General features: G+C 43.6%; 1 protein-coding gene across 17 annotated transcripts in view; it reads right to left on the minus strand.

Annotated features, from left to right (window-relative positions):
* The window catches only part of agbl5 (AGBL carboxypeptidase 5), a 264,564-nt gene that overhangs the window by 126,282 nt on the left and 113,191 nt on the right, over nt 1–25,091 (minus strand). For all 17 annotated transcript variants that reach the window (XR_015079514.1, XM_085996885.1, XM_085996882.1 and 14 more), the window contains 3 exons: nt 24,414–24,595; nt 11,341–11,561; nt 282–479 (listed from right to left, as the gene is read on the minus strand). Coding sequence is in view for 16 of the 17 variants with exons in the window: in XM_085996885.1 (XP_085853011.1) it covers nt 282–479; nt 11,341–11,561; nt 24,414–24,595 (601 nt within the window). In the remaining variant the exon portion in view is untranslated. The remainder of the gene's footprint in view (nt 1–281; nt 480–11,340; nt 11,562–24,413; nt 24,596–25,091) is intronic.

Genomic DNA, 25,091 nt, shown 5'->3' on the forward strand with positions numbered 1-25,091 from the left:
GAACAGTTCTTTCCACAATGAAAATGTAAAGTTAGTATTTTCCTTCTGTTAGACATACTTTTTTCCTCAATTCTGATTTTCCCTTCCTTGTTGGCTATTGATGGCATATGAAGATCCCAAAATGCTGTTTCTTTCACTCAGAAACCCCAGGGAAGGAAGGCTGGGGTGAAGCAGAGGTGACAGGTGTTTGCTTAAGGCTTTGTTCAACAGGCTTGGCTTGGACATGGATTTTAGAGATGGGTAAAACTTGGAAATGCTTGGAGTTTGGATTGCATACAAACCTGCCATGTTGAAGGAGGTTGGAAGAGAGCAAGGCCCCAAGCTGGAATGCTGAACTTGGGATGGGTCTCTGGAGAAGCTGAGGGAGACAGATGTAGGGCACTGATGGGTAGGAGAGCTATGCTGGCTGCTGGGATTGTTGACTGCTGCTGCTCTCAGCACGGCCTGATGCTGACGACGCTTCTCCTGTGCTCTAGTTTCTAAGTGAATAAAACACAAAAGCTGCAAAATTAATGAACAAGAAACAGAAATTCTACATGCAATTTCTATCTGAAACAAATTATTAAGCTGGAATTCTACACAAACGAAGTTAATGTTTATCTCATTTATCTGTGTACACAATGTTCTGTTCAGGTCTCAGTGCAAGCAAGCCCTTGTGTTTCTCCAAAAATGTGGCAATTTAGGTAATTATTTTACAACAACTTCAGATTAAAAAAATGATCACTGATGCACATTACTTACCCAACTGTCCCATCCTCCAACATAATCTGCTTGTTGCATATCTTCATACAATTATTTTTCTAATCCTAATTTTGTTACAAAAGCAAACTATTCCAATAGAAATCAAGCTGATTACATTTCTGTTGACAGAATAATAATACAAGCAAGATATTCAATAAGTCACCAAAGTGTAATACCCTCCAACCTCTGAATAAGCAAAAAGGGGTTGTGCAATTAATACAAGTGCTTAAGGCGGCACCAAAGCAAAATTGTACTCAAGCCCAATATCTCAAAGCTTCCAGATTCTAATGCATTTGCATCAGATTTTGAGGGGGGCGGTAACTGAAACAAACATGCATCAAAAGTTCAGAACACAGATAGCCTTAAATGTGCTGGAAAGAAATTAACTTAGTCTTTAATTTTCTTCCATGGAGGTACTCTACTAGTACTAGATGATTGGCTTCACAATAAAGCCAAGGGAGTGTCAGTAACATGTTCTCCACGCTACTACAGATGTTTATTCTAATGGCACAGATTTTCCGTTCCACATGGCGGTGCATGCCATTGTAAGCCTTGTTAAAGGCCCTCAAATTCTGGGTTTCCGCATCGCTGTGCATGCGCGAAAACACGGAACTTGCAATCTGTCAAGGTTCGTCTTGGCTGATCTACCGGACTGACCCAAAAATCAATTTCACTGGCAGAGTTGGGCTATTTGCCCAATTACTGCCCAGCAAATGCCCATGAAACCCTTACGCCTGGTAAAAGCAGGCGTAGGGCCGGCTTTCACCAGCGTAAGGGTTAATATAAATGTTACATTAAAAGTTTAAAACTAATAAATCATACACAAACATTTAAAATTAGTTTATGTAAATTTTGGTCCAGATTAAAATGTTTAAAATTATTTTTCAAAACATTTAATTTTTATTGTAAATGCTTCACTAAAGGGACTTTTAATTAAATTTGAAAATGGGAACATTTATTTTTATTCCAGTTGTGTAAATTATTTAATTATTTGGAGATTCTTCATATGCTAATATGGATTCAATTCATAAATGGAATCCCCATAAGCATTTGAGGAATCCTCCTTTCTGATAGGAGGACCTGGCCCACATGATCCCAGGGATGCTTCCGAACTGCCTGCGTTCCTGGGATCCGTGGACCTTTACGCAGACGTACGCCTGTAGGCCCAGGACCTGAAGTCTCCTAAGCCCGGGAGCCAGCAGGTAGGTGTAGATTTTTTTTAAATTGGGTCGGAGGCGTACGCGGAGGTATGCCTCAGATCACAAATTCCGGCCCATAGTGTTCTGATGGGACGGTTACGGTACTAAAAATCCTGTGGTGTCACTTGGCACTGCACTATTTAAATATGTTAGCTCTACATAGTGTAACCACTCAGAATCATTAGCTTCAATGTTTTCAGTTCAGACTAACTGCAATCCAGTTTTTTTAAAGAAAAGTTATACTAAATCAGCAGCTTGTCGATGTTTGGTGTATCAAAAGAACAAACACCAATGATTCTGAAGAGGGATGTCCTTAGTTAACTCCATTCCAGTTTATCTGCTCCATTTAGTGCTGCCTGAAATGGATATACACTGGATTCCACAGAGAAGCTATGCAATTGTGTCATAACATTTTTCTTTAAACAGACAATACACGTAGATCAGGAAGGAGTTTTACTTATCCATCGTCAACATTTACTTGAAATCCACATTCAACCAAGGACCTTCAATGACTAGCCCTTTTCTTCCTCCCTTCCAAAAATAACTAGGATCAGGCGCAGTCTTATCCCAAGAACTAGCAAATCCACCCCTCAACTCAGTCACATTGATAAATGCACTCCTGGAAGCACTGCAGTGGTACCCACTTGACAATAGGAAACATTACGAGAACTAACTCACTCCAGCATTCATCCAATGTGATACAAAGTCAAACCCCAGCATTACTGTTTTGGAGATGGCTTCCATACAAATAAAAAGTGGAATAACGATAGTAATGTCTCAGAGTGCAAGAGTGATAAATATATCCTTGGTCTGGGGACTTGTGCCCAACACTGCCCTCCCCATCATTAGCAATAGATTAGTCAACATGTCGGAGTCTAAACATGGATTCAATTAAGGTGAAGTGTTAAGCCTATTATTTTATGTAGCTGGCTCATAAGTGTGCAATATAAGTGAGGGATTTTAGTGAACTAACCTTGATGCAGTGTCCAAAGGCTGCAGAGATTAAGCTTTTAAAAAACTTTTCCTCATAGCTCATCTCCCTTACATTTTGGATTATTATTCTTGTTCTTCTCTGAATCTTTTCACATGCTTGTACATCCCTTTGGCAGTGTAGCGATCTGAATTGTAAACAGTACTCCAAGTGTGGTCTGATAAGTGCACCGTACAGTCTCAGCGTATCCTCGTTTGTATTCCACTGCTCTGACTATATATTCCAATGCTTTGTTAGTTTTGTTTTTTAAATTGCTTTACCCCATTATTTAGTGATTGACAGTGACAAGTCCACTATTACTCCCAGGTCCCTCCGAGTCTCCTAGCCCTAATTCATTTAGAACCTGTGTCACACTACCTCAGCCAATTTGCAACACTTTCCATTTTTCAATATTAAGCACACCTGTTACTTTTCTGCCTAAATCTTTCTGTAAATCCTCAGCTGCACCAACAAATTACATTTATAAAGCACATTCAATATAAAAAAAAACGAAGCACTTCACAATAGAAATAGGAGAGTGAACACCAAGCCACGGAAAGATAAATTAGGAAGGGTGACCATTAGTTAGGTTAAAAAGTTAGATTTTCAGCATTTTTTTTAATTTTTTTTTAAAAAAAGGTGGAAGGAATACTGAAGAGATTGAGGCGTTTAGAAACTGAGCTCCAGACACAGCTGATGGTTGTGCCACCAATGGTAGGGTAAAGAGGTTGGGGCGCACGTAAAGATGCATAAAATGCCGGGAGTCGGAGGGGTCAGAGAGTGAGAAGGCATACAAGATTGCTGAAAGATAGTGGACAAATCCTCTGAGGAATCTGAAGACAAGTAAATGTAAAGCACTGGAGGATATGCAGCCAATAGAGGGTTAGCTGCGGGGAGTGGGGTGATGGGTGAGCAAGACTTAATAACAGGACAAGATGGGGCAGCTGAATTTAGACAGCCTGGAGTTTATGAAAGGTGAGGATGGGAGACTGGCAAGAAGGTAACTGGATTAACTGAGTAATGTCGCTAAAGATATCAGTGAAAGACCTAGGAGCGGAGCTGAGCTGAGCAGAGCAATGTTGCAGAGGTGGAAATAAGCAGTCTTGGTGATGTTTGATTTGAATCTCTGGGTCAAATAGGACACCAATGTTACATATGGCCTGGTTTATTCTGATCGTATGGCTGAAGAGGGGAATGAAGTCAGTGTCGAGAACGCAGAAATTACTACGAGGGCCAAAAATGAAGGCCCGGAATTTGCAGTCAGCGGCAAAATGACGGCGATCACTGCTGATCTCAAAGAAAGCTTCCCACAAAGATCTAGCGATCTCTGTGGTGTCGATTTCAGCTCTCTTGACTTTAATTTGAATCTGGGGCTAAATCAAGCGAATCAACAGTGTCCAGCAAGTGATGTCATCAAGATGGCTAAGCAGCCAATCACATTGAATAATTCTCAGACAGCAAACCAGGAAGTAAAATGCACAGATTATAATTTACTTTTAATAAATTTTACAGTGCGCAAAATAAAGATTGGGACATATACATAGGATTACGGTAGAAGCTGAAATAGGAAACAAACTTTAAAAAATATTAAAAACTTGTCATTCTTGATCATATTAATGGAAAATTTGACATTCCACAAATATAAAAATTAGTTTTTCAGGGTCAGAATGGTTGTTCAGCAATCAGTACGCCGTTAAAAACCCAGTTACACCTCTTTCAATAAGGCTTAACATTTTAGGGGATTTTTAACAACGACATTCCATCGTAAAAGGAGAAGTATTACAGGAAACTTTGTGCTATCCGGCACCGACGGGACCGAGCTGTTGCCGTTCCCTCAAAACTGCCAGACAAACCAGCGTTAATGTTGAAGCATACGGTTCAGCTCCGTATCTGGCAACAAACACTGTTGCTTAGCAACAGCTTCTAAACAGTCGGCCGTACCTTGGAAGCATCTCTGTCGCTTAGCAACAGCTTCAGAGAGACTTTGCAGAGCCTGACTGTTGAAAAAAAAAGCCACGAGAAGAAAAAAAACCTATCAAAACGGCTCCTGATTTTTGCCGGTGGCTCGAGCTTGCCGGACATATAGCCTCCGGATAACACAAAGTTTCCTGTAGTCAGTTCAAGTGATTTGAATTGATTGCCGGCTCTGGGGAGTTCCACAGCGCAACCTGTGGCAGAGCAGGGAATGACAGACCGCAACTTCTGGATTTCTGCGTTTATCTGTGCATGCGCTAAATCCTGAAGTTGCTGTCAGTTTCAGAGGGGTAATGACGGCGAACGCTGACAATTTTGCCATCATTACCACCGCAAAATCCGAGCTGGTGACTTTGATCTTCCCAATGTTCAATTTAAGGAAGTTGTGATTTACTCATGGCTCGATATCAGTCAGGTAGTCTGACAGCATGCATGTGGTTGTGGAGTTAACAAAGGTTGCAAAGAGCCAGAGCTCAGTCATGTCAACATATCTATGGAAGCCCACTCCATGCCTGCGAATGCTGGAGATGCTCTGCATATATCCAGATAGGTAGGAGTGGAACCAAGGGTAGTCCATGATGTTGGACAACAGAGGAGAGATGATGGAGGGGAGGGGTTTGGTTGACCACATCAAATGCTGCACAGGAGGATAAGAACATAAGAAATAGGAGCAGGAGTAGGCCAATCGGCCCCTCGAGCCTGCTCTGCCATTCAATAAGATCATGGCTGATCTGATCCTAACCTCAAATCTACTTTCGCTCTCCATCCCACCCGAACCCATGTGATCTCCCGTGAGAGGCGAAAAACCAGATAAAAAACCCAATGGCCAATTTGGGATAAAAAATCTGGGAAATTCCTCTCCGACCCATCTAGGCGATCGAAACTCGTCCAGGAGATCACTCTGTCCCTGTATTTCCTGCAGTACTTACCTTCTGTAAGAGGTGATCTCCACCCCAGCCAGGAACAGGCCCAATTTACTCTTGAAAGACTCCTAGCTGGCAGCCTGTTCCCGAGGTCTCCACTAATCCCTGTGAATAGAACCATCTCCTGAAATCTAACAGAATTAGAACACAAGTAGGAGCAGGACCAGGCTACATGGCCCCTGGGCCCGCTCCGCCACCCACAGGGCCATGACCGATCCGAACCTAGCCTCATGTCCAATTTCCTGCCCGCTCCCTGTAACCCCTAATTCCCCTTACTTCTAGGAAACTGTCTATTTCTGTTTTAAATTTATTTAATGATGTAGCTTCCACAGCTCTCTGGGGCAGCAAATTCCACAGACCTACCACCCTCTGAGTGAAGAAGTTTCTCCTCATCTCAGTTTTGAAAGAGCAGCCCCTTATTCTAAGATTATGCCCCCTAGTTCTAGTTTCACCCATCATTGGGAACATCCTCACCGCATCCACCCGATCAAGCCCCTTCACAATCTTATATGTTTCAATAAGATCGCCTCTCATTCTTCTGAACTCCAAATGAGTAGAGTCCCAATCTACTCAACCTCTCCTCATATGTCAACCCCCTCATCCCCGGGATTAACTGAGTGAACCTTCTTTGTACTGCCTCGAGAGCAAGTATGTCTTTTCTTAAGTATGGACACCAAAACTGTATGCAGTATTCCAGGTGTGGTCTCACCAATACCTTGTACAACTGCAGCAATACCTCCCTGTTTTTATATTCTATCCCCCTAGCAATAAAAGCCAACATTCCATTGGCCTTCTTGATCACCTGCTGCACCTGCATACTAACCTTTTGTGTTTCGGGCACCAGGACCCCCAGATCCCTTTGTACTGCAGTACTTTCCAGTTTCTTGCCATTAAGATAATAACTTGCTCTATGATTTTTCCTGCCAAAGTGCATAACCTCACACTTCCCAGTATTATATTCCATCTGCCAAATCTCTGCCCACTTACTTAGCCTGTCTATGTCCCCTTGCAGGTTTTTTATGTCCTCCTCACTCACTACTTTCCTTCCCATCTTTGTATCATCTGCAAACTTTGATATGTTACACTCGGTCCCTTCCTCCAAATCGTTAATATAGATTGTAAAGAGTTGGGGTCCTAGCACTGACCCCTGCGGAACACCACTAGTTACTGATTGCCAGTCTGAGAATGAACCATTTATCCCAACTCTCTGCTTTCTGTTAGATAGCCAATCTTCCACCCATGCCAGAATATTACCCCCAATCCCGTGATTTTTTTATCTTGAGCAATAATCTTGTGTGGCACCTTGTCAAATGCCTTTTGGAAGTCTAAATACACTACGTCCACTGGTTCCCCTTTATCCACCCTGTATGTTACGTCCTCAAAGAACTCAAGCAAATTTGTCAAACATGACTTCCCCTTCGTAAAACCATGCTGACTTTGTCCTATTAAATTATGTTTATCCAAATGTCCCGTTACTGTCTCCGTAATAATGGACTCTAAAATTTTACCAACCACAGATGTTAGGCTAACTGGTCTATAGTACCCTTTTTAAATAAGGGTGTTACATTAGCAGTTTTCCAATCTGCCGGGACCTTTGCTGAGTCCAGGGAGTTTTGGAAAATTACCAATGCATCCACAATCCCCACTGCCACTTCCCTCAAGATCCTAGGATGTAAGCCATCAGGTCCGGGGGATTTATCCGCCTTAAGTCCCATTATTTTACCGAGTACCACTTGGGAGCGATGATGCACACCATCACAGAGGATGCAATTCATGACTTTAGCAGTGCTATGAGAAGGGCAGAGCCAGACTGGAAGGATTAGAACAGTTGGTTTTAAGAGAGATGGTTACAGAACGAGGAGGCAATGGCGCTCAAGGTCCTTCAGAGAAGAATGTGATGTTAGAGATAGAGTGATAGCGGAGTGCACAAATGGGTCCAGGGCGAGTTGTTTTTTTAAAAAAAAAGAGGGGATGATGTCAGGTTTGAACGTGAAAGTGACAGTACCTGAATAAAGGGAGCATTATAAATATATATTTCACTGCCACCATTTTCTAGTGACCAACTTGAAAAGAGAACATTTAACAGGGGGAAAATGGGACAGGTCCCAGGTGTTTACATGTTGAGGAAGTGGAAGACGACATTGCCTATCTGAAACATAGAAGATAGGAGCAGGAGTAGGCCATTCGAGCCTGCTCCGCCATTTAATGAGATCATGGCTGATCATCCAAATTCAGTACCCTGTCCCTGCCTTCTCCCCATATCCCTTGATCCGTTTAGCCTTAAGAAATATATCCAACTCTTTCTTGAATATATTTAATGAACTGGCCTCCACCGCCCTCTGTGGCAGAGAATTCCACAGGTTCACCACTCTCTGGGTGAAGAAATTCCTCCTCATTTCTGTCCTAAATGGCTTACCCCTTATCCTTAGACTATGACCCCTGGTTCTGGACTCCCCGGCCATCAGAAACATCCTTCCTGCATCTAGTCTGTCCAGGCCTGACAGAATTTTATACGTTTCGATGAGATCCCCTCTCAATCTTCTAAACTCCAGTGAGTATAAGCCCAATCGACACAATCTCTCCTCATACGTCATTCCTGCCATCCCAGGTATCAGCCTGGTGAACCTTCGCTGCACTCCTTCCATGGCAAGAACATCATGATTTTATTTTCATTTGGATGCTTAGCACCTAGCTTTCCCAGAACCTACCAAGCTAGACTACAGTATATGGAAGGTGCAGAATGACGATGGCAGGATCACATCAGTGTAGGAAAAAAGGCAGAAGGATGATGACTCTGCAATTAACCCATTGAATAAATTCTAGGAAGGTTAACTGAATGAAGGATAAATACCACACCATATTTACTAAATTGTATTTAAATACATAAGAACATATGTGTTGTAGCAACTGAGAGACATTTTTTAACTTCCTGACTGAATACTTACTTTTCTTTGGTTAATGTAAAACAATTGTAAGATTATTTTTCCACATATCATTCAATAGAAAGCGGCTGTCTATCATTAGGACAAGTGGTTTTCTGCAGCAAGTGGTTTACTATTGTTCAGATAATGTCATTTTTGTTATTGTTCAAATACCATCATCTTTACTATTGTTCAGTTGCTGTCATTTTTACTGCCTCCAGTACTACGTAAAACTGCACTATTTTGGCAGCGAATCACAATGCACCCAGTTTAGACACACTCAGGATTGTTGCAGAGTGTTATGCCGCACCAAATCACTTGTTCTACCTACAACTGGTTGTTTAGGCCTGGCTCAAGGACTCAGGAACTAAAAAGGAAGAAAAGTCTAGTTACAGGAAACTTTGTGCTATCCGGCACCGACGGGGCCGAGCTGTTGCCGTCCCATCAAAACTGCCGGACACACCAGCGTTAATGTTGAAGCATACGGAGCTTTTCATCTCCGTATCTGACAACAAACACTGTTGCTTAGCAACAGCTTCTAAACAGTTGGCCCGTACCTTGGAAGCGTCTCTGTAGCTTAGCAACAGCTTCAGAGAGACTTTCCAGAGCCTGACTGTTGAAAAAAAAGCCACGAGAAGAAAAAAAACCTAACAAAACGGCTCCTGATTTTTGCCGGTGGCTCAAGCTTGCCGGACACTTAGCCTCCGGATAACACAAAGTTTCCTGTAATAGAGTTCAGTAAAGGCATAGAGATAACTATTCCCTTAAAAATAGAGTTGCATGAGCAAACCAGAGCTCTGTGCACAGAAAACTTTCACTTTATCTGATAGTTGTTCATCTAGCTCAAAACAAAAGAAAATTCTACAAAAACATAGATTTACCAAAAATTCCAGCAGCAAAGTTTAAGAAATAAGTGTTCACATTTACAATACTCTTCAGTTATTCTGGTATAGTTTATCAGAACTCTAACAAGTTTGCCAATGAGGTCTTAATGCAATTGAACAAAATTTCAGTACTGTAATCTTGAGAAAGCTGTGACAAGCAGTTTAGATATTTAGATCCAAGAATGGCATACCACATCAAATCAGCACATGGAAAATGTATGCATCAAGTTGCATCAGTTTATTATATATGTATTTGTGATATTCATTGCCTAAGAGCAAAACTATATTTGAGATCAGTAGCCTGTATCACAATACATACCCTGTAATTAGTTTCAAAACACACTCACATTTTATTTTGGTGCATTACCAACATTTATTACAGTTGTTACTCTTTTGCCTTTAGATTGTTCAATTTGTACTAGCTGCCATATATTTATTCCACTTTTACACAAGATTTCTATTTTAATTGACATTTAACATTCTGCACCCTCACCCTCATCAGCAATACTGACATAAGGACAAAAGTGATAACAGTAATCATAGTAGTTTGGATTTCACTGAATAGTTCTATAACACAAGACTTTGAAATTGCTCAAAAAATGAAAGGTTTTCTCATGCCAGTAAAGTGCAGACTATTATATGCCTTATTTTAGAATTCTTGGGGAAATGAAAGAGGAATTCCAGAGGCACAAAAATAAGAGAGCAATTATCCCAGATTAGAAAAGCACATAAAAAAATGTGTCTGGGCAATGGAAAGACCTAATTGAGATTGTAACTTTGGAAGTAGTAATATTACTTCAAACCAATTAGACTGCAGGATGCAAGTATTTCTTTGTAATGCCTTGTAGCGGACTTTAAACTACCAGAGTATGTCACAACTTCTATAGAGAAAAGTTAAAAATACCTTCTTATAGTAAGCAGCTGGCTCTTATGTAGGCCCTTTTTTCCAGCTATATTTGTGCAGCATATGAGGAAAAAGTTAAAAAAAAAGGAATTCACAGTGATAGAATAAATTCACTGCCCCTTTACTGGTCAATACTGTATTTATGGAGGCCTAGTAGTAACTAAATTGCCCCCAAATCACTATTGGCTCAAGTGCCATGGCTGCCAATTATTTAAGGGTATTTGCAACTGCTAACAAAGATCTTTTGAAGGTTCTGTGTACAAGGCAAAAATGGACAGCTTGTTCCACTGTAAATGGACACCTTGACAGCCAAGTCACATAATCAACCACCATTAATCATGGTGTGTCCACTAGCCCTCACTATTCTCTCCACCCAGCTAAAGGAACCAGTAAACAGTACCTATGGGGTTAATGGAAGAGGAGGGATTTTTTTCTTAAGTGCACTGATAACATTATGGAGTGGCATTGTTAGTTTCTTGCCACCAAACTTTTATTCTCTCGCTCACCATGGTTTCAGCAAACAGCTATTCTAGTAGCCAGACACAACAAGCCCAACCCAAAAAGACAACTGGTTTGTGTGAACTAAATTGTTCTATTTTTATACGTGAACAATTGAAAATGTCGTAAGGAATATATGTTTTTATGTACTATAAATTTATACTTGTCATTATGCCAAATATCACAGAGTACATTTAAAAAAGAAACAATTTGGAGTGAAATGAAGGAAACCATCGACAGCAATTAAGTTTTCTGTACATAAAAGGGGTTAACACAGTAATTATATCTCAGTAACTGATTGCAGTACATACCAGGGAACATCTTACCTCTCACTGGTCCGAGCGTTTTGTAGCCACCTTTTGGAGGATGATGATTTGATCCTGGTGCACAGGCCCCTTTGGCTATTCCAGGGCTGTAGCCAAATGTGAAACTGGGAGATGCTTTAATCTGAGGTGGATTTTGGTGCCCATTGCTGTTTCCAGAAATGCCACTCCCATTACTCTTGGTCTTACTGAGGGAATTTTCTGAGATGGAGGATGTTATCCCACTATGTTTAAGTAATGAGAGAATAAATACTTCAAAACATTTGATATAAAGCACAACTACAATCAGCCTAGTAAATAATTATTTCCCCTCAGTAGAACAAAGTCACTTTAAATAGTAAAGCATGTAAAGTTCTCTTTTGCCATTACAGAATATAAAGCTTCAACAGCAAAAATCTACTACAATAATGCAATACTAACCATTGATGAAGCAAACAGAAAGAAGCAGCGACAGTAGTTCATCATTATAAGTTAATATATTTTTAAAGCATGGTGCGACTTTCTTTGGGTTCACTGTAGTGGTTCAACATATCACCCAAATCCCTGAAACCGCTTTGGATTTTTAAGTACCATCTATCGCTACAGCCGAACAACAGTTCCTGTAAGTGAACCTCATTCCCTGCAATTTGGAAGCTGTACCTTTTCTATATTTTGTCCTGGTAGAGATGGATTAGCAATTACTTAACTTGCAGAAATGTGTTTTATGTTTAATGCAATCTCTTAGAAATAGTATTAACAAACAATTTAGAGGTTTCCAGACTAAAGAAGCGAATTTATCCTTAAAAAAAAATCTATTCAAATCTTACATTTGCACACTCTTCCTATCCACTTTTCCCATTTATAAGTTCTTATGTCCACATTTAAAATGGAAAATGCCTAAGAAAACTTGTCTTCTTGTAATTACAGCATGACAACTTTACAATCGGCAGTGAATTTATCCCTCACTGCTTCACCTGAAGACCACATTTAAAAGTACTATCTACAAATTGACATAGGGACAAGCAGATCAGAGAGTTAAATGTGTGGATCAAAGAGTGGTGTGGAAAGAAGGGGGTTTCGATTCATGGGGCACTGGCACCAGTACTGGGGAAAGAAGGAGCTGTTCTGCTGGGACAGGCTCCACTTAAATGGGGTTGAGACCAATGTCCTGGCGAATTGAAAAACTAGGGCTTTAAACTAAAAGTGGGGGAAGGGTCAGGTGAGGGGAAATTTAGAAAATAAAGAGAAAAGTCAAGGCAATGGAACAGTGCAGCAATTTGGGTAAAGATAAGCAGAGTGTGACAGGAAGGAACGGGGGGGGAAAAATTCGGTTGGTTGCGCCACCCATTAGCGCCTAAAGAGGTCGAGAAGTGGGGCGCTAATCAACTAGCGCCCGGGCGCAGCAAACCCTGCGCCTCTTCCCATATTGAGTGGACATTTAGCGCCGGCGCTAAACCGTAGCGCCCGCTCACCAGCGCACGCAGATCATGACGTCATTTCAGTGTGCAACGCCTTTGGAGCGCTCCAGACCGGAAATTCAGTGGCGCCCCCCTCCGTTCCGCCTGGCACCAACAAGGACAGGTTACCTGGAACGTTTCCCAGTCGCTGTCGGGCTCGGGGGGCGCACTTTAAAGGGAACTGTTCTGGATTATTAGTGGCAGAGAGTTGCTCAGCTACACACGGAGAGCCATTTCTGCAGTGAGCCAGCGCCGGCAGAGGAACTTTAGCCTTCTGAACATCACTTTGCAGTTGGTGAGCTTCTCAAACGGCATAACTTTCAGTGCGCACTTACTATGGGGGCTGCATTGGATGGGAACGTCGTGCTTCTCAATCATATTGACAGGGCACAGAGATGCAGGGATAGAGTGGCAGGCATGGCCAGACGGAGGAGGGCCTACAGACGTCGCCACACGAGACCATACGCTGCCAGGGTTTTCCGCCAGCAGTTTTCATATATCAACATGTCGGAGGAGCAGTGTTTCCGAAGGCTGCGCTTCAGTAAGGAGGTGGTCTCTGAGCTCTGCCACCTGCTTCAGCCAGATCTGCAGCCTCAACTAAGGTGCAGGACATCTCTGTCGGTGGCTGTGAGGATCACTGTGGCTCTAAACTTCTATGCAAGCGGCTCCTTTCAGGCCGCTACTGGGGACATTGCCAACATCTCTCAGTTCGCGCTGCATTGCTGCATCCGTCAAGTGACTAATGCCCTCTTTAAAAGGAGACGGCAGTACATCTCCTTCCCGATGACCCCGGACAAGCAGCGAGAGCGTGCAGAGGGCTTCGCAAGGATAGCGGGCTTCCCCATGGTGCAGGGCGCCAATGACTGCACGCATGTGGCTTTGCGGGCGCCTCTAGAGAATGCGGAGGATTTCCGCAACCGAAAGGGGTTCCATTCTTTGAATGTGCAGCTGGTCTGTGACCACCGACAGCTGATACTCACTGTGAATGCCCACTTTCCAGGCAGCAGCCACGATGCCTTCATCCTGCGCCAGACTTCTGTGGCAGACCTTTGAGGCCCCGGCTCACCCAGGAGGCTGGCTTCTCGGGGACAAGGGCTATCCTCTGTGCCCCTGGCTGATGACCCCGCTCCGTTCGCCCAGCACCCCTGCTGAAGAACGTTACAATGAGAGCCATCAAGCGACCAGGAACATCATTGAGCACACAATCGGCGTGCTGAAGCAACGGTTCTGCTGTCTGGACCATTCCGGAGGAGCCCTTCAGTACTCACCTGAGCAAGTCTCCCACTTCATGGTTGTGTGTTGCATGCTGCATAACCTGGCAATCCTCAGGACCCAGCCAATGCCACCAGACATTGAAGCACCAGCAGAGGAGGAGGAGGAGGAGCAGGAGCACCAAGACGGGAGGGAGGCACAAACTGCAAGGGCCGTCCGTCAGAGGCTTATAGCAAGTCGCTTCTAGGCCCCTCTCAGGGAATGCTTGCTGCCATTCCAAGAACATGAATGGAACCGTTCTGCTACCCCTAAGCCGGTCAAGGGCAAAATTTGTGCAAAGAACAGACATGGCCATTGTGAATAAAGAAAGTTGTTTATTTAACAAAATGTGCTTCCTTCCTGCATGACAAAGCAATGGCAACAAAAAGCAAAACAGACTGCCACATAAGTGGCTCTCACACCCGGGAGACTGTCCAAAACATAACTAACATTCAGACCAGCATCCTCGGCCTTGAATGAAACAAATAACAGGAATCAGCAGCACCTTCTACTTTTTCCCCCTCGATGGTGATCTGCTTCCCTTTCGGCATTGGCCCCTTCCCGCCCTGCAGCTCCTCCGTAATGGGACCCCAGTGGCTGCAGCAAGGCTGGGGGAGGCCTGCTGACTGTCCGAAACCGCAGATGCCCGAGGGACGGCCTGGACGAGCTCTGGGTCTGGTGGGCCCGGCTGCTGATTGCTCCAACTCTGCATGGGCGGAAGCAGTCTGTCCGACAGGTGGTGGCAGCTGCAGTGGAGAAGTGCCAGTGGTGGCATCAGGAATGCTGTCATCCTGAGAGTGGACAGCAGCTCCCTGGTCGGCCGACACACTGGCACTCTGACGGGGCAGCACCGCAGCATGCGCAGCAATCGGCTGGTGCACAGATTGCTGGCCTGCTGTGGTGCGGCAAGGGCCCCGGGGAATCCTGCCCGATCCAGCGAGGGTGGCAGCAGTCAGTGCTCGCCTGGCCTCAATCTGCATCTGCATGAGACCAGCGAGTGACTGCGTGGCAGCACTCAGCACTTGCGTGGCAGGTGCCATTGCTTCGCTGAAGTCCTGGACAATCCTTGCCAGTGCTGTGCCGAAGTCCTGCACACTCCTTGCCTGTGCTGCGCCGAAGTCTTGGACACTCCTTGCCAGTGTCTCAATGGATTCGGGCATCCTTCCCACTGCAGCCATGAGCTCAGTGCGCCTCAGCCCAGCCTGGACGCTCATTTCAGTGAGGGCACGCACCTCTTCTGCGGTCTGTGCAGCAGCACTCGCAGCCCGACTCGCCCTCCGGGGAGACGGCCCCCGAGCTTCCCTATCCCCCTCGCGTTGCTGCAGGCTGCTGGGTCCTGGAGCTGGATCCTCCTCATAGCATTCCCCCCCCACTCCCATCCAGGGAAGGAGTCTCCCCAGTCTGGAGATGGGCTGGCTCGCCTGAGGGTTGAATGGATGGTCCGGCTTCCTCCTCCTCGTCACCTCCGGAGTCAGTCGCAGTGGCAGCTTGAGGGCCCGCCTCCCGAGTTGGTGATGCAGCATCTGAAAGCAGGGAGGTTCAAGAGTGGCTTTAGCGAAAGGACAGGGTGTCAGCAAGGGATGCATGAGTGCTGCAATGCTCTGAATTGGGTCGAGAGTGAAAAAGCATGCCGGTGTGGGGAACAAGTGGAAGGAGAGAGGTCAAAAAGGTGATGACCTCACCATCGCTGTCCACAATGGGGTCGGCATCTCCAGAGGCGACGGGGCCACTCATCCGGCTTGCGACGATCTGGTGGACTCGCTCCTCCAGGTCTGTAAGGGTCTGCAGGTGAGGCCGGCCTCCTCCGGTCCGAAGCTGTTGCCTGCGGTTACTCGCCAGCTTGGCCTGCAAGAGAAAGGACGGGGTGTGATGAAACATGCTGCCCTGATCTGGTATCACATGCCTCCCATGGTAGAATAGCCCTTACATTATGCTGCCCTGATCTGGCTTCACATGCCTCCCATGGTCGAATAGCCCTTACATTATGCACTGAGCTGAATGTGCGTGTGTGTTTCCAGAAAGGGCCATGGGTGCTGGATGACAGCTGGCCATTGGGGCTTTGCACACCCTCTGGCCATAAAGTGAGGTGCAGATGGAGGGATGAAGATGATTCTGAAAAAGGCACTCACCCTGACGACCCGAGTGAGGTCGTTGAACTTCTTCCTGCATTGCACAGGAGTCCTCGGAACCATGCTGCTGGAGGTGACTCTTTGGGAAACCTCCCTCCAAGCTCTGCGGTTTTCGGTGTGTTGAGGCCTCCTGCCATTCTCCGGGTACAGCACAGATCACCGGCGCTCCACCGCGTCAACCAAACCATTCAATGCCTCCTCGCTGAAGCGCTGCGCTCTCTCCCTGGCCCTCTCCATGTGGTTGAAGTTTTGCCCGCCACAGGTAGGTTGCCGCCGATTTTGAGGCCTACAAGGCACAGAGTGTGGCTGCAGATGATAATCGATCCACCCCTTTAAGAGCTGGCAGGCGCCAGCGTGTCTGGGTGAAATCGATAATTGACAGCACCTGCGCTGCGCCCGCCCACGGAGAAATTGCGTCGCGCTGCCGGGTTAGCGCCTTAAGGCTATCGTGCAGCGCCTGATTTAGCGCCGCAATCACCTTCAGGGGTGCTGCAACCCAATATCGCTCGAGGTGGTGATAAATTGCGCCTGGCGCTAAACTTTGCGCACCGCCAATACTAGCGCCCCAAACGGGGCGATACCGAATTTCTCCCCCAGAGAGTTTACCAGTAATAGTGCATAAGCAAATATGATGAAAGCATGGAACAATAGTCAAACGTTAAAATTAAAGGTTCATTATCTGAATGCACAAAGCATTCATAACAAGATAGGTGAATTAGTGGCACAGAGATAAATGGGTTTGGTCTAATAGCCTTTACAGAGTCTTGGTTGCAAGGTAACCAAGATAGGGAACTAAATATTCTCGGGTACTTAACATTTTAAAAGACAGGCAGAATGATAAAAAAGGGGGTAGCTCTGATAATAAAGGATGGCATAAGGATAGTAGTGAGAAAGGATCTTGGCTCAGGAGATCAGGAAGTTAAATCAGTATGGGTGGAGATATGAAATAACAAGGGTCAATAAACACTGGTGGGAGTCGTTTATAAGCCTCTTAAAAGTAGCTATACCACTGGACAGAATCTTAATCAACAAATTATAGGAGCTTGTAACAAAGGCAATCATCATGGGGAACTTTAATCTTCATAGAGATTGGGCAAATCAAAATGGCAACGGTAGTCTGGAGGATGAGTCCATGGAATGCATTTGTGACAGTTTCCTAAAATGATACATTGTGGAACCAACCAGGCAACAGGCTATTTTAGATCTTGTATTGTGCAATGAGACAGGGTTAATTAGTAATCTCATAGTAAAAGGATCCTCTGGGGAAGAGTGATCATAACATGTTAAAATTGCACATTGAGTTTGAGAGTGAAATACTTCGGTTGGAAACGAGAGTCTTAAACTTAAATAAAGCCAATTACACAGGTATGAGGGGCGAGTTGGCTATGGTAGACTGGGAAATTAGATTAAAAGGTATGACAGTAGATAAGCAGTGACGAACATTTAAAGAAATATTCCAAAATTCTCAATGAATATACATTCCATTGAGACATAAAAACTCCACGGGAAAAGTGATCCATCCATGGCTAACTACAGAAGCTAAGGATAGTATTAGATTAAAAGGTTTATAATGCTGCAAAGAATAGTAGTAAGCCTGGGGATTGGGGGACCTTTAGAAACCAGCAAAGGATGACCAAAACATTGATCAAAAGGGAGAAAATAGAATGAGAGTAAATGAGCAAGTAATATAAAAGCAGGTACAACAGAGCTTCTACAAGTACGTACAAAGAAAGAGAGTGGCAAAAGTAAGCATTGGTCCCTTAGAGGCTATAACAGGAGAAATTATAATGGGGAATAAGGAAATGGCAGAGACTTTAAACAAATTTTGTATGTCTTCACAGTAGAAGATACAAAAAGCCTACCAAAAATATTAGGGAACCAAGGGCCTAATGTGAGTAATCAATATCAGTAGAGAAAAAGTACTTAAGAAACTAATGGGACTAAAAGCCAACAAATTCCCATGTCCTTATGGCCTACGTACTAGGGTTCTAAAAAAAGTGGCTGCAGAGATAGTGGATGCATTGGTTGTGATCTTATAAAATTCCCTAGATTCTACAACAGTCCCAGTGGATTGGAAGGTGGAAACCCGTCTATTAAAGAAAGGAGGAAGAGAGAAAACAGGGAACTACAGGCTAGTTAGTCTCATATCAATCATCGGGAAAATGCTGAAATCCATTATTAAGGAACTGGTAACAGAACACTTAGAAAATCATGATGATGATTAGGCAGAGTCAACATTAAAAAAAAATTAGTTCCTGGGATGTGAGCATCGCTGGCAAGGCCAGCATTTATTGCCCATCCCTAATTGCCCTCGAGAAGGTGGTGGCGAGCCGCCTTCTTGAACCGCTACAGTCCGCGTGGTGAAGGTACTCCCATAGTGCTGTTAGGTTGGGAGTTCCAGGATTTTGACCAAGCGATTATGAAGCAATGGCGCTATATTTCCAAGTCAGGATGGTGTGTGACTTGGAGGAGAACTTGGAGGTGATGGTGGTCCCATGTGCCTCCTGCTTGGTGGTAGAGGTCATGGATTTGGAAGGTGCTGTCGAAGAAGCCTTGGCGAGTTGCTGCAGTACATCTTGTAGATGTCACACTCTGCAGCCACGGTGCGCCGGTGGTGAAGGGAGTGAATGCTTAAGGTGGTAGATGGGGTGCCAATCGAGCAGGCTGCTTTGTCCTGGATGGTGTCGAGCTTTTTGAGTGTTGATGGAGCTGCACTCATCCAGGCAAGTGGAGAGTATTCCATCACATTCCTGACTTGTGCCTTGTAGATGATGGAAAAGCTTTGGGGAGTCAGGAGGTGAGACACTCGCCACAGAATACCCAGTCTCTGACCTGCTCTTGTAGCCACAGTATTTATGTGGCTGATTTGGTTAAGTTTCTGGTCAATGGTGACCCCCCAGGATGTTGATGTTGGGGGATTCAGCGATGGTAATGCCGTTGAATGTCAAGGGGCGGTGGTTAGACGCTCTCTTGTTGGAGATGGTCATTGCCTGGCACTTGTGTGGCGCAAATGTTACTTGTCACTTATCAGCCCAAGCTTGAATGTCACCCACGTCTTGCTGCATGCAGGCACAGACTGTTTCATTATCTGAGGAGTTGCGAATGGAACTGAATACTGCAATCATCAGTGAACTGTCCTACTTCAACCTTATGATGGAGGGAAGGTCATTGATGAAGCAGCTGAAGATGGTTGGGCCTAGGACACTGCTGAGGAACTCCTGCAGTGATGTCCTGGGGCTGAGACGATTGCCTCCAATAACCATAACCATCGTCCTTAGTGCTAGGTATGACTCAAGTCAGTGGAGAGTCTTTTCCCTGATTCCCATTGACTTCAATTTTACTAGGGCTCCTTGATGCCACACTCAGTCAAATGCTGCCTTGATGTCAAAGGCAGTGACTCTCATCTCACCTCCAGAATTCAGCTCTTCTGTCCATGTTTGGACCATGGCTGTAATGAGGTCTGGAGTCGAGTGGTCCTGGCGGAACACAAAGTGAGCATCGGTGAGCAGGTTATTGGTGAGTAAGTGCCGCTTGAGAGTACTGTCAACAACACCTTCCATCACTTTGCTGATGACTGAGCGTAGACTGATGGGGCGGTAATTGGCCGGATTTGATTTGTCCTGTTTATTGTGGATAGGACAACCTGGGCAGTTTTTCACATTGTTGGGTTGATGTCAGTGTTGTGGCTATACTGGAACAGCTTGGCTAGAGGCACAGCTAATTCTGGAGCACAAGTCTTCAGCACAACAGCTGGGATATTGTCAGGGTCCATAGCCTTTGCTGTATCCAGTGCGCTCAGCCATTTCTTGATATCACATGGAGTGAATCGAATTGGCTGAAGACTGGCTTCTGTGATGGTGGGGTCCTCAGGAGGAGACCGATCATCCACTCTGCACTTCTGGCTGTAGATGGTTGCAAACGCTTCAGCCATGTCTTTTGCACTCGCGTGCTGGGCTCCGCCATCATTGAGGATGAGGATGTTCATGGAGCCTCCTCCTCCCATCAGTTGTTTAATGCTCCACCACCATTCACCCGACTGGATGTGGCAGGACTTATAAAATTCTAACAGGACTAGACAGACTAGATGCAGGAAGGATGTTCCCGATGGCGGGAAGGTCCAGAACCAGGGATCACAGGCTAAGGATAAGGGGTAAGCCATTTAGGACTGAGATGAGGAGGAATTTCTTCACCCAGAGAGTGGTGAACCTGTGGAATTCTCTACCACAGAAGGCAGTTGAGGCCAATTCATTAAATATATTCAAGAAGGAGTTAGATATATCTTAAGGCTAAAGGGATCAAGGGATATGGGGAGAAAGCAGGGACAGAGTACTGAATTTGGATGATCAGCCATGATCTCATTAAATGGCGGTGCAGGCTCGAAGGGCCGAATGGTCTACTCCTGCTCCTATCTTCTATGTTTCTATGACTGCAGAGCTTTGATCTGATCCGTTGGTTGTGGAATCACGTAGCTCTGTCTATAGCATGCTGCTTCTGTTGTTTAGCATGCATGTAGTCCTGTGTTGCAGCTTCCCCAGGTTGGCACCTCATTTTTAGGTATGCCTGGTGCTGCTCTTGGCATGCTCTATTGTTTTATGAAAGATGCTCTCATGTTTTATGAAAGGGAAATCGTGTTTGACAAATTTATTAGAGTTTTTTCAGGATGTAACTAGCAGGGTAGATAAAGGGGAACCAGTGGATGTAGTATATTTGGATTTCCAAAAAGCATTCGATAAGGTGCCACATAAAAGGTTGTTATGCAAGATAAGGGCACATGGGGTTGGGGGTAATGTATTAGTATGGATAGAGGATTGGCTAACGGATAGAAAAGAGTGTAAGGACAAACAGGTCATTTTCAGGTTGTCAGGTTGTAACTGGTGGGGTGCCGCAAGGATCAGTGCTTGGGCCTCAGCTATTTACAATCTAAATTAATGACTTAGACGAAGAGACTGAGTGCAATGTATCCAAGTTTGCTGACGATACAAAGCTAAGTGGGAAAGTAAGCTGTGAGGAGGACACAAAGAGCCTGCAAAGGGATATAGACAGGTTAAGTGAGTGGGCAATAAGGTGACAGATGGCGTATAATGTGGGGAAATGAGAGGTTATTCACTTGGTAGGAAGATTAGAAAAACAGAATATTTTTTTATATGGTGAAAAACTATTAAATGTTGGTGTTCAGAGACACTTCGGCGTTCTCGTACAGGAAATAAGAGTTAGCATGCAGATATAGCAAGCAATTAGGAAGGCAAATGGCATGTTGGCCTTTATTGCAAGGGGGTTGGAGTACAAGAGTAAGGAAGTCTTACTACAATTGTACAGGGCTTTGGGCAAGACCACACCTTGAGTACTGTGCACAGTTTTGGTCTCCTTATCTGAGGAAGGATATACATGCCTTAAGAGGCGGTGCAAAGGTTTACTTGATTGATTCCTGGGATGAGAGGTTTGTCCCAGGAGAGATTGAGCCTATACTGGAGTTTAGATGAATGAGAGGTGATCTCATTGAAACATAAAAGATTCTGAGGGGGATTGACAAGGTAGATGCTGAGAGATTGTTTCCCCTGGCTGGAGAGTCTAGAACTAGGGGGCACAGTCTCAGGATAAGCAGTCGACCATTTAAGACTGAGATGAGGAAGAATTTCTTCACTCAGGGGGTTGTGAATCTTTGGACTTCTCTACCTGAAAGACTGTGGATGCTAAGTCATTAAGTATATTCAAGGCTGAGATAGATATAGATTTCTGGACCCTCGGGGAGTCAAGGGATATGGGGATCGGGTGGGAAAGTGGAGTTGAGGTCATGATCAGCCATGATCTTAATGAATGGCAGAGCAGGCTCAAGGAGCCGTATGGCCTACTCCTGCTCTTAATTCTTATGCTCTTATGTATGACTTTAAAATGCAGATTCAATATATCTGCACACACTGATCCAATTATCCCCTGGCCTCTAACCCCATTCCACCTGAAGACTATACTTGGTCTTAACTCTCCATGTGCAGCATCATGGAAGATCAGCTAGTATCTAATTATAAATAAAAAACAGAAGTCAAACAACAGTGGAGATACATGCCCTCAGACACATCCATGGCAAGTTATCATTGAGGTTTTTAAGTTTTGACAAGCTTGTAGTCAAAAACAATATTCAAGAACTCTTAAGTCTCATTTCAACATTTTCTAATATTCATAAAATATTCAACTGTGGAACAAACTAACCTCAATGGAAATCAAGCTCCATTCAATTTTGATGGGTATAAAAATTTTGGTGACAGCCACTTTATAACTTGATACCATAAAAATCCAGTGCATTAATTGCACCCATAAGGTACATGCGGAAAGGGCAAGCATCGAAATTGTGCAACTGCACCCCAGATTTACAGATCATAAAAACATGTGTGAAGCTATGACCTGTACACTGCATTTTACGTTCAGTAGATTCTTTAGAAGGATAAATTGCAACTTCAACCATTTAATAATAACTGTGCATACATGGCACAGGTAGACACTAAATACATAGATAATAAAACAACGAATGATAAGAGGGAATATGAAGAGGTTAGGAAAGAAGTCAAAAAAAATTAGGAAGGCAAAGAGGAACTACAAAATTAAATTATCAAGAAATATAAAAAGAAATAGTATTCAACAGACACAAATATCAAAAGGAAAATTAGGATAGGGATAGGGCCATTAAGGGATGCACAAGATAAACTCACAGGTAATGACAGCAAAATAGCAAAAATATTGAATAATTACTGTTATAAATCTCATCATCAAGAAACTACTTATGAAAAAGCGCTGGACGGCCAGCTGGTGGCGCCGTCCAAGGAGTATAAATATTCGGGCGTGGGCCCCAGCTTTCCAGGGACATTTTGTAAGACAAGGAGCTAGTGAAATACAACTAGACTTCCATATTCTGAAACAAGTTGATTAAAGCCTTGCTTTATGCTCAAACCAAGCACGTAGTGAGTTTTATTACATCAATTACTTTGCCACCGTATTTACCAGGGAGATTAACAGGGTGGACATGACATTAGAAGAGATCAAGATATCACATCATTTAAGATAGAAAAGGCAGAGATAATTGATAAACTAGTCATAAGTAGAGAAGATAAAACCCTTCATCCACAGATGGATTGCATGCAAACATACTAATATAGAAGCTAGAGAAGAGATAGCAAAGGCATAATTACATATATATAACAATTCATTAGAAAAGCAAACAGTATCAGATTTTGCTCTCAACGGCAAAAGCCCAGAGACTTTCTATGGGATTTTGCACTGGAACTTACTGTATGTTAGAGTGCCAAAACAGCACAGTGCCCTCTACAGGGTATCTAGGACCTGTATAAACATGGCAAGCAACTGTGTATCTCCCTAAACAATCAGATTGAACGAGCATTGATGCACAGCGCAGAGTCTAGACCAGGAAGTGTCAGTTAGAATAGTTAATTCAATGTCAAAACAAGTACAAAAAGCGAAAGAGGGAAAGAAAGATGGGATTATGAGTGAGAGAGAGAGAGAGAAATAAAAGAGACAAAGAAAAAGTTAAAAAAATTATTTGAATTTTTATTTTTTTAAATCTCCAACAATAATTAAAATCTCAAGGAATGAGACTCAACACCTGTAAAAGTTATTTTTCAGAAACAGAGAGGTTAGGTTGCTTTGCAGTAATTAAGACTCATCACACTATTAAAACTTTACTTGCACTGAAATGGACAAGCCCTAACTTTTTCTGGCGAGTTTTGTGTGTATCTATCACATAAGTACAGCAACTTCACACTGTTCTATGTATTTCAATGCTGCGTTGTCTCAGCGAGATATTGTTATAGCAAAGCTTGTGGAAGAGCAGGGCAACTTCCTGATTTCCACGTTTAACTGCACATTACTATATAACTATAATATTGTATAAATATTACAATGTATTCTCTTTTGTAGAAGCTCAAGAATATGTTGTATTCATTTATTATACTAGTTGCAATATTGTGGAATCTACATATTAAAAATAAAGCCCAACTCCCAGGGAGATTAGGATGTGTGGCGTTTCATCAAAGGTCTCGAACTAAACTAGAAATAAGTGTAAAAACTAATACATGCTAATAAAAAGTCTTTTGTACATCATTATTCAGTGTATATTGCAACACATGTCACTTAAAATACATCAGTACTACCATGAAATGTAATGTCAAGCTACAGTTTTAGAAAATGGGACTTAAATGCTGAAAACCTGGGAAGTGACTTTGTTAAATTACTGACAGAACATTTTTAAAATTACCTGGAACCTTTAGAAATCCTTGTAACATTTTTCTTTGATGTGGCTGTGCTTCTTGTGTTTCGAACATGCTTCAACATCCATGCGCGAAGTTTAGTCAGGCAGCTGTATTCTGACATAATAACTCTTGGCCAAGGGTTACAGTCAGCCATATCTAAGGCTGCAATGGCTACAGCTCTCCCCACCTGAAGAAATGAGGGAAGCAGATAGGAACTGTTTGATCTGTTGAATAGCTTTTATATAACAGCAGCGGTTCTCCCTCATAGGTTATTTTTTCCACCAAATATTTGCAGACCCACTCAAGTGGATAATTCTTTGACCAAATGAAAGGCAAGACCTTAAAGTCATGTCTCTACTCCATATTTCTGGAGCCTCTGAACATCCAATCCAACCATGGCAGCCTCATGCTCTCAAAATTCATTACTGATTATTCACTTACAATTAAATGCTGTTGTACAGGTGGCATTATAAAACGGGTAGTCAGGAAGTCAGTATTTGTTAATCAATTCTTCAATCCCTAAATTCAAGTTTCAGATTAAGTCTCCAATTTTCTACAGTTCAATATTGAAGTTTCTTGACCTGTTACCTAAAGTGATCTAAAACCAGAAACTGCATGTGCCACAACTGGTCATATGTCTTGTCCAAACCAGGCTAAGTTCCAGCTGTACAAATTTTGATATA

This window comes from Somniosus microcephalus, chromosome 9 (genome assembly GCF_052327205.1).
Source record: "Somniosus microcephalus isolate GS21.2 chromosome 9, FLI_Smic_1.0, whole genome shotgun sequence".
In the NCBI taxonomy this organism is placed as follows: domain Eukaryota; kingdom Metazoa; phylum Chordata; class Chondrichthyes; order Squaliformes; family Somniosidae; genus Somniosus; species Somniosus microcephalus.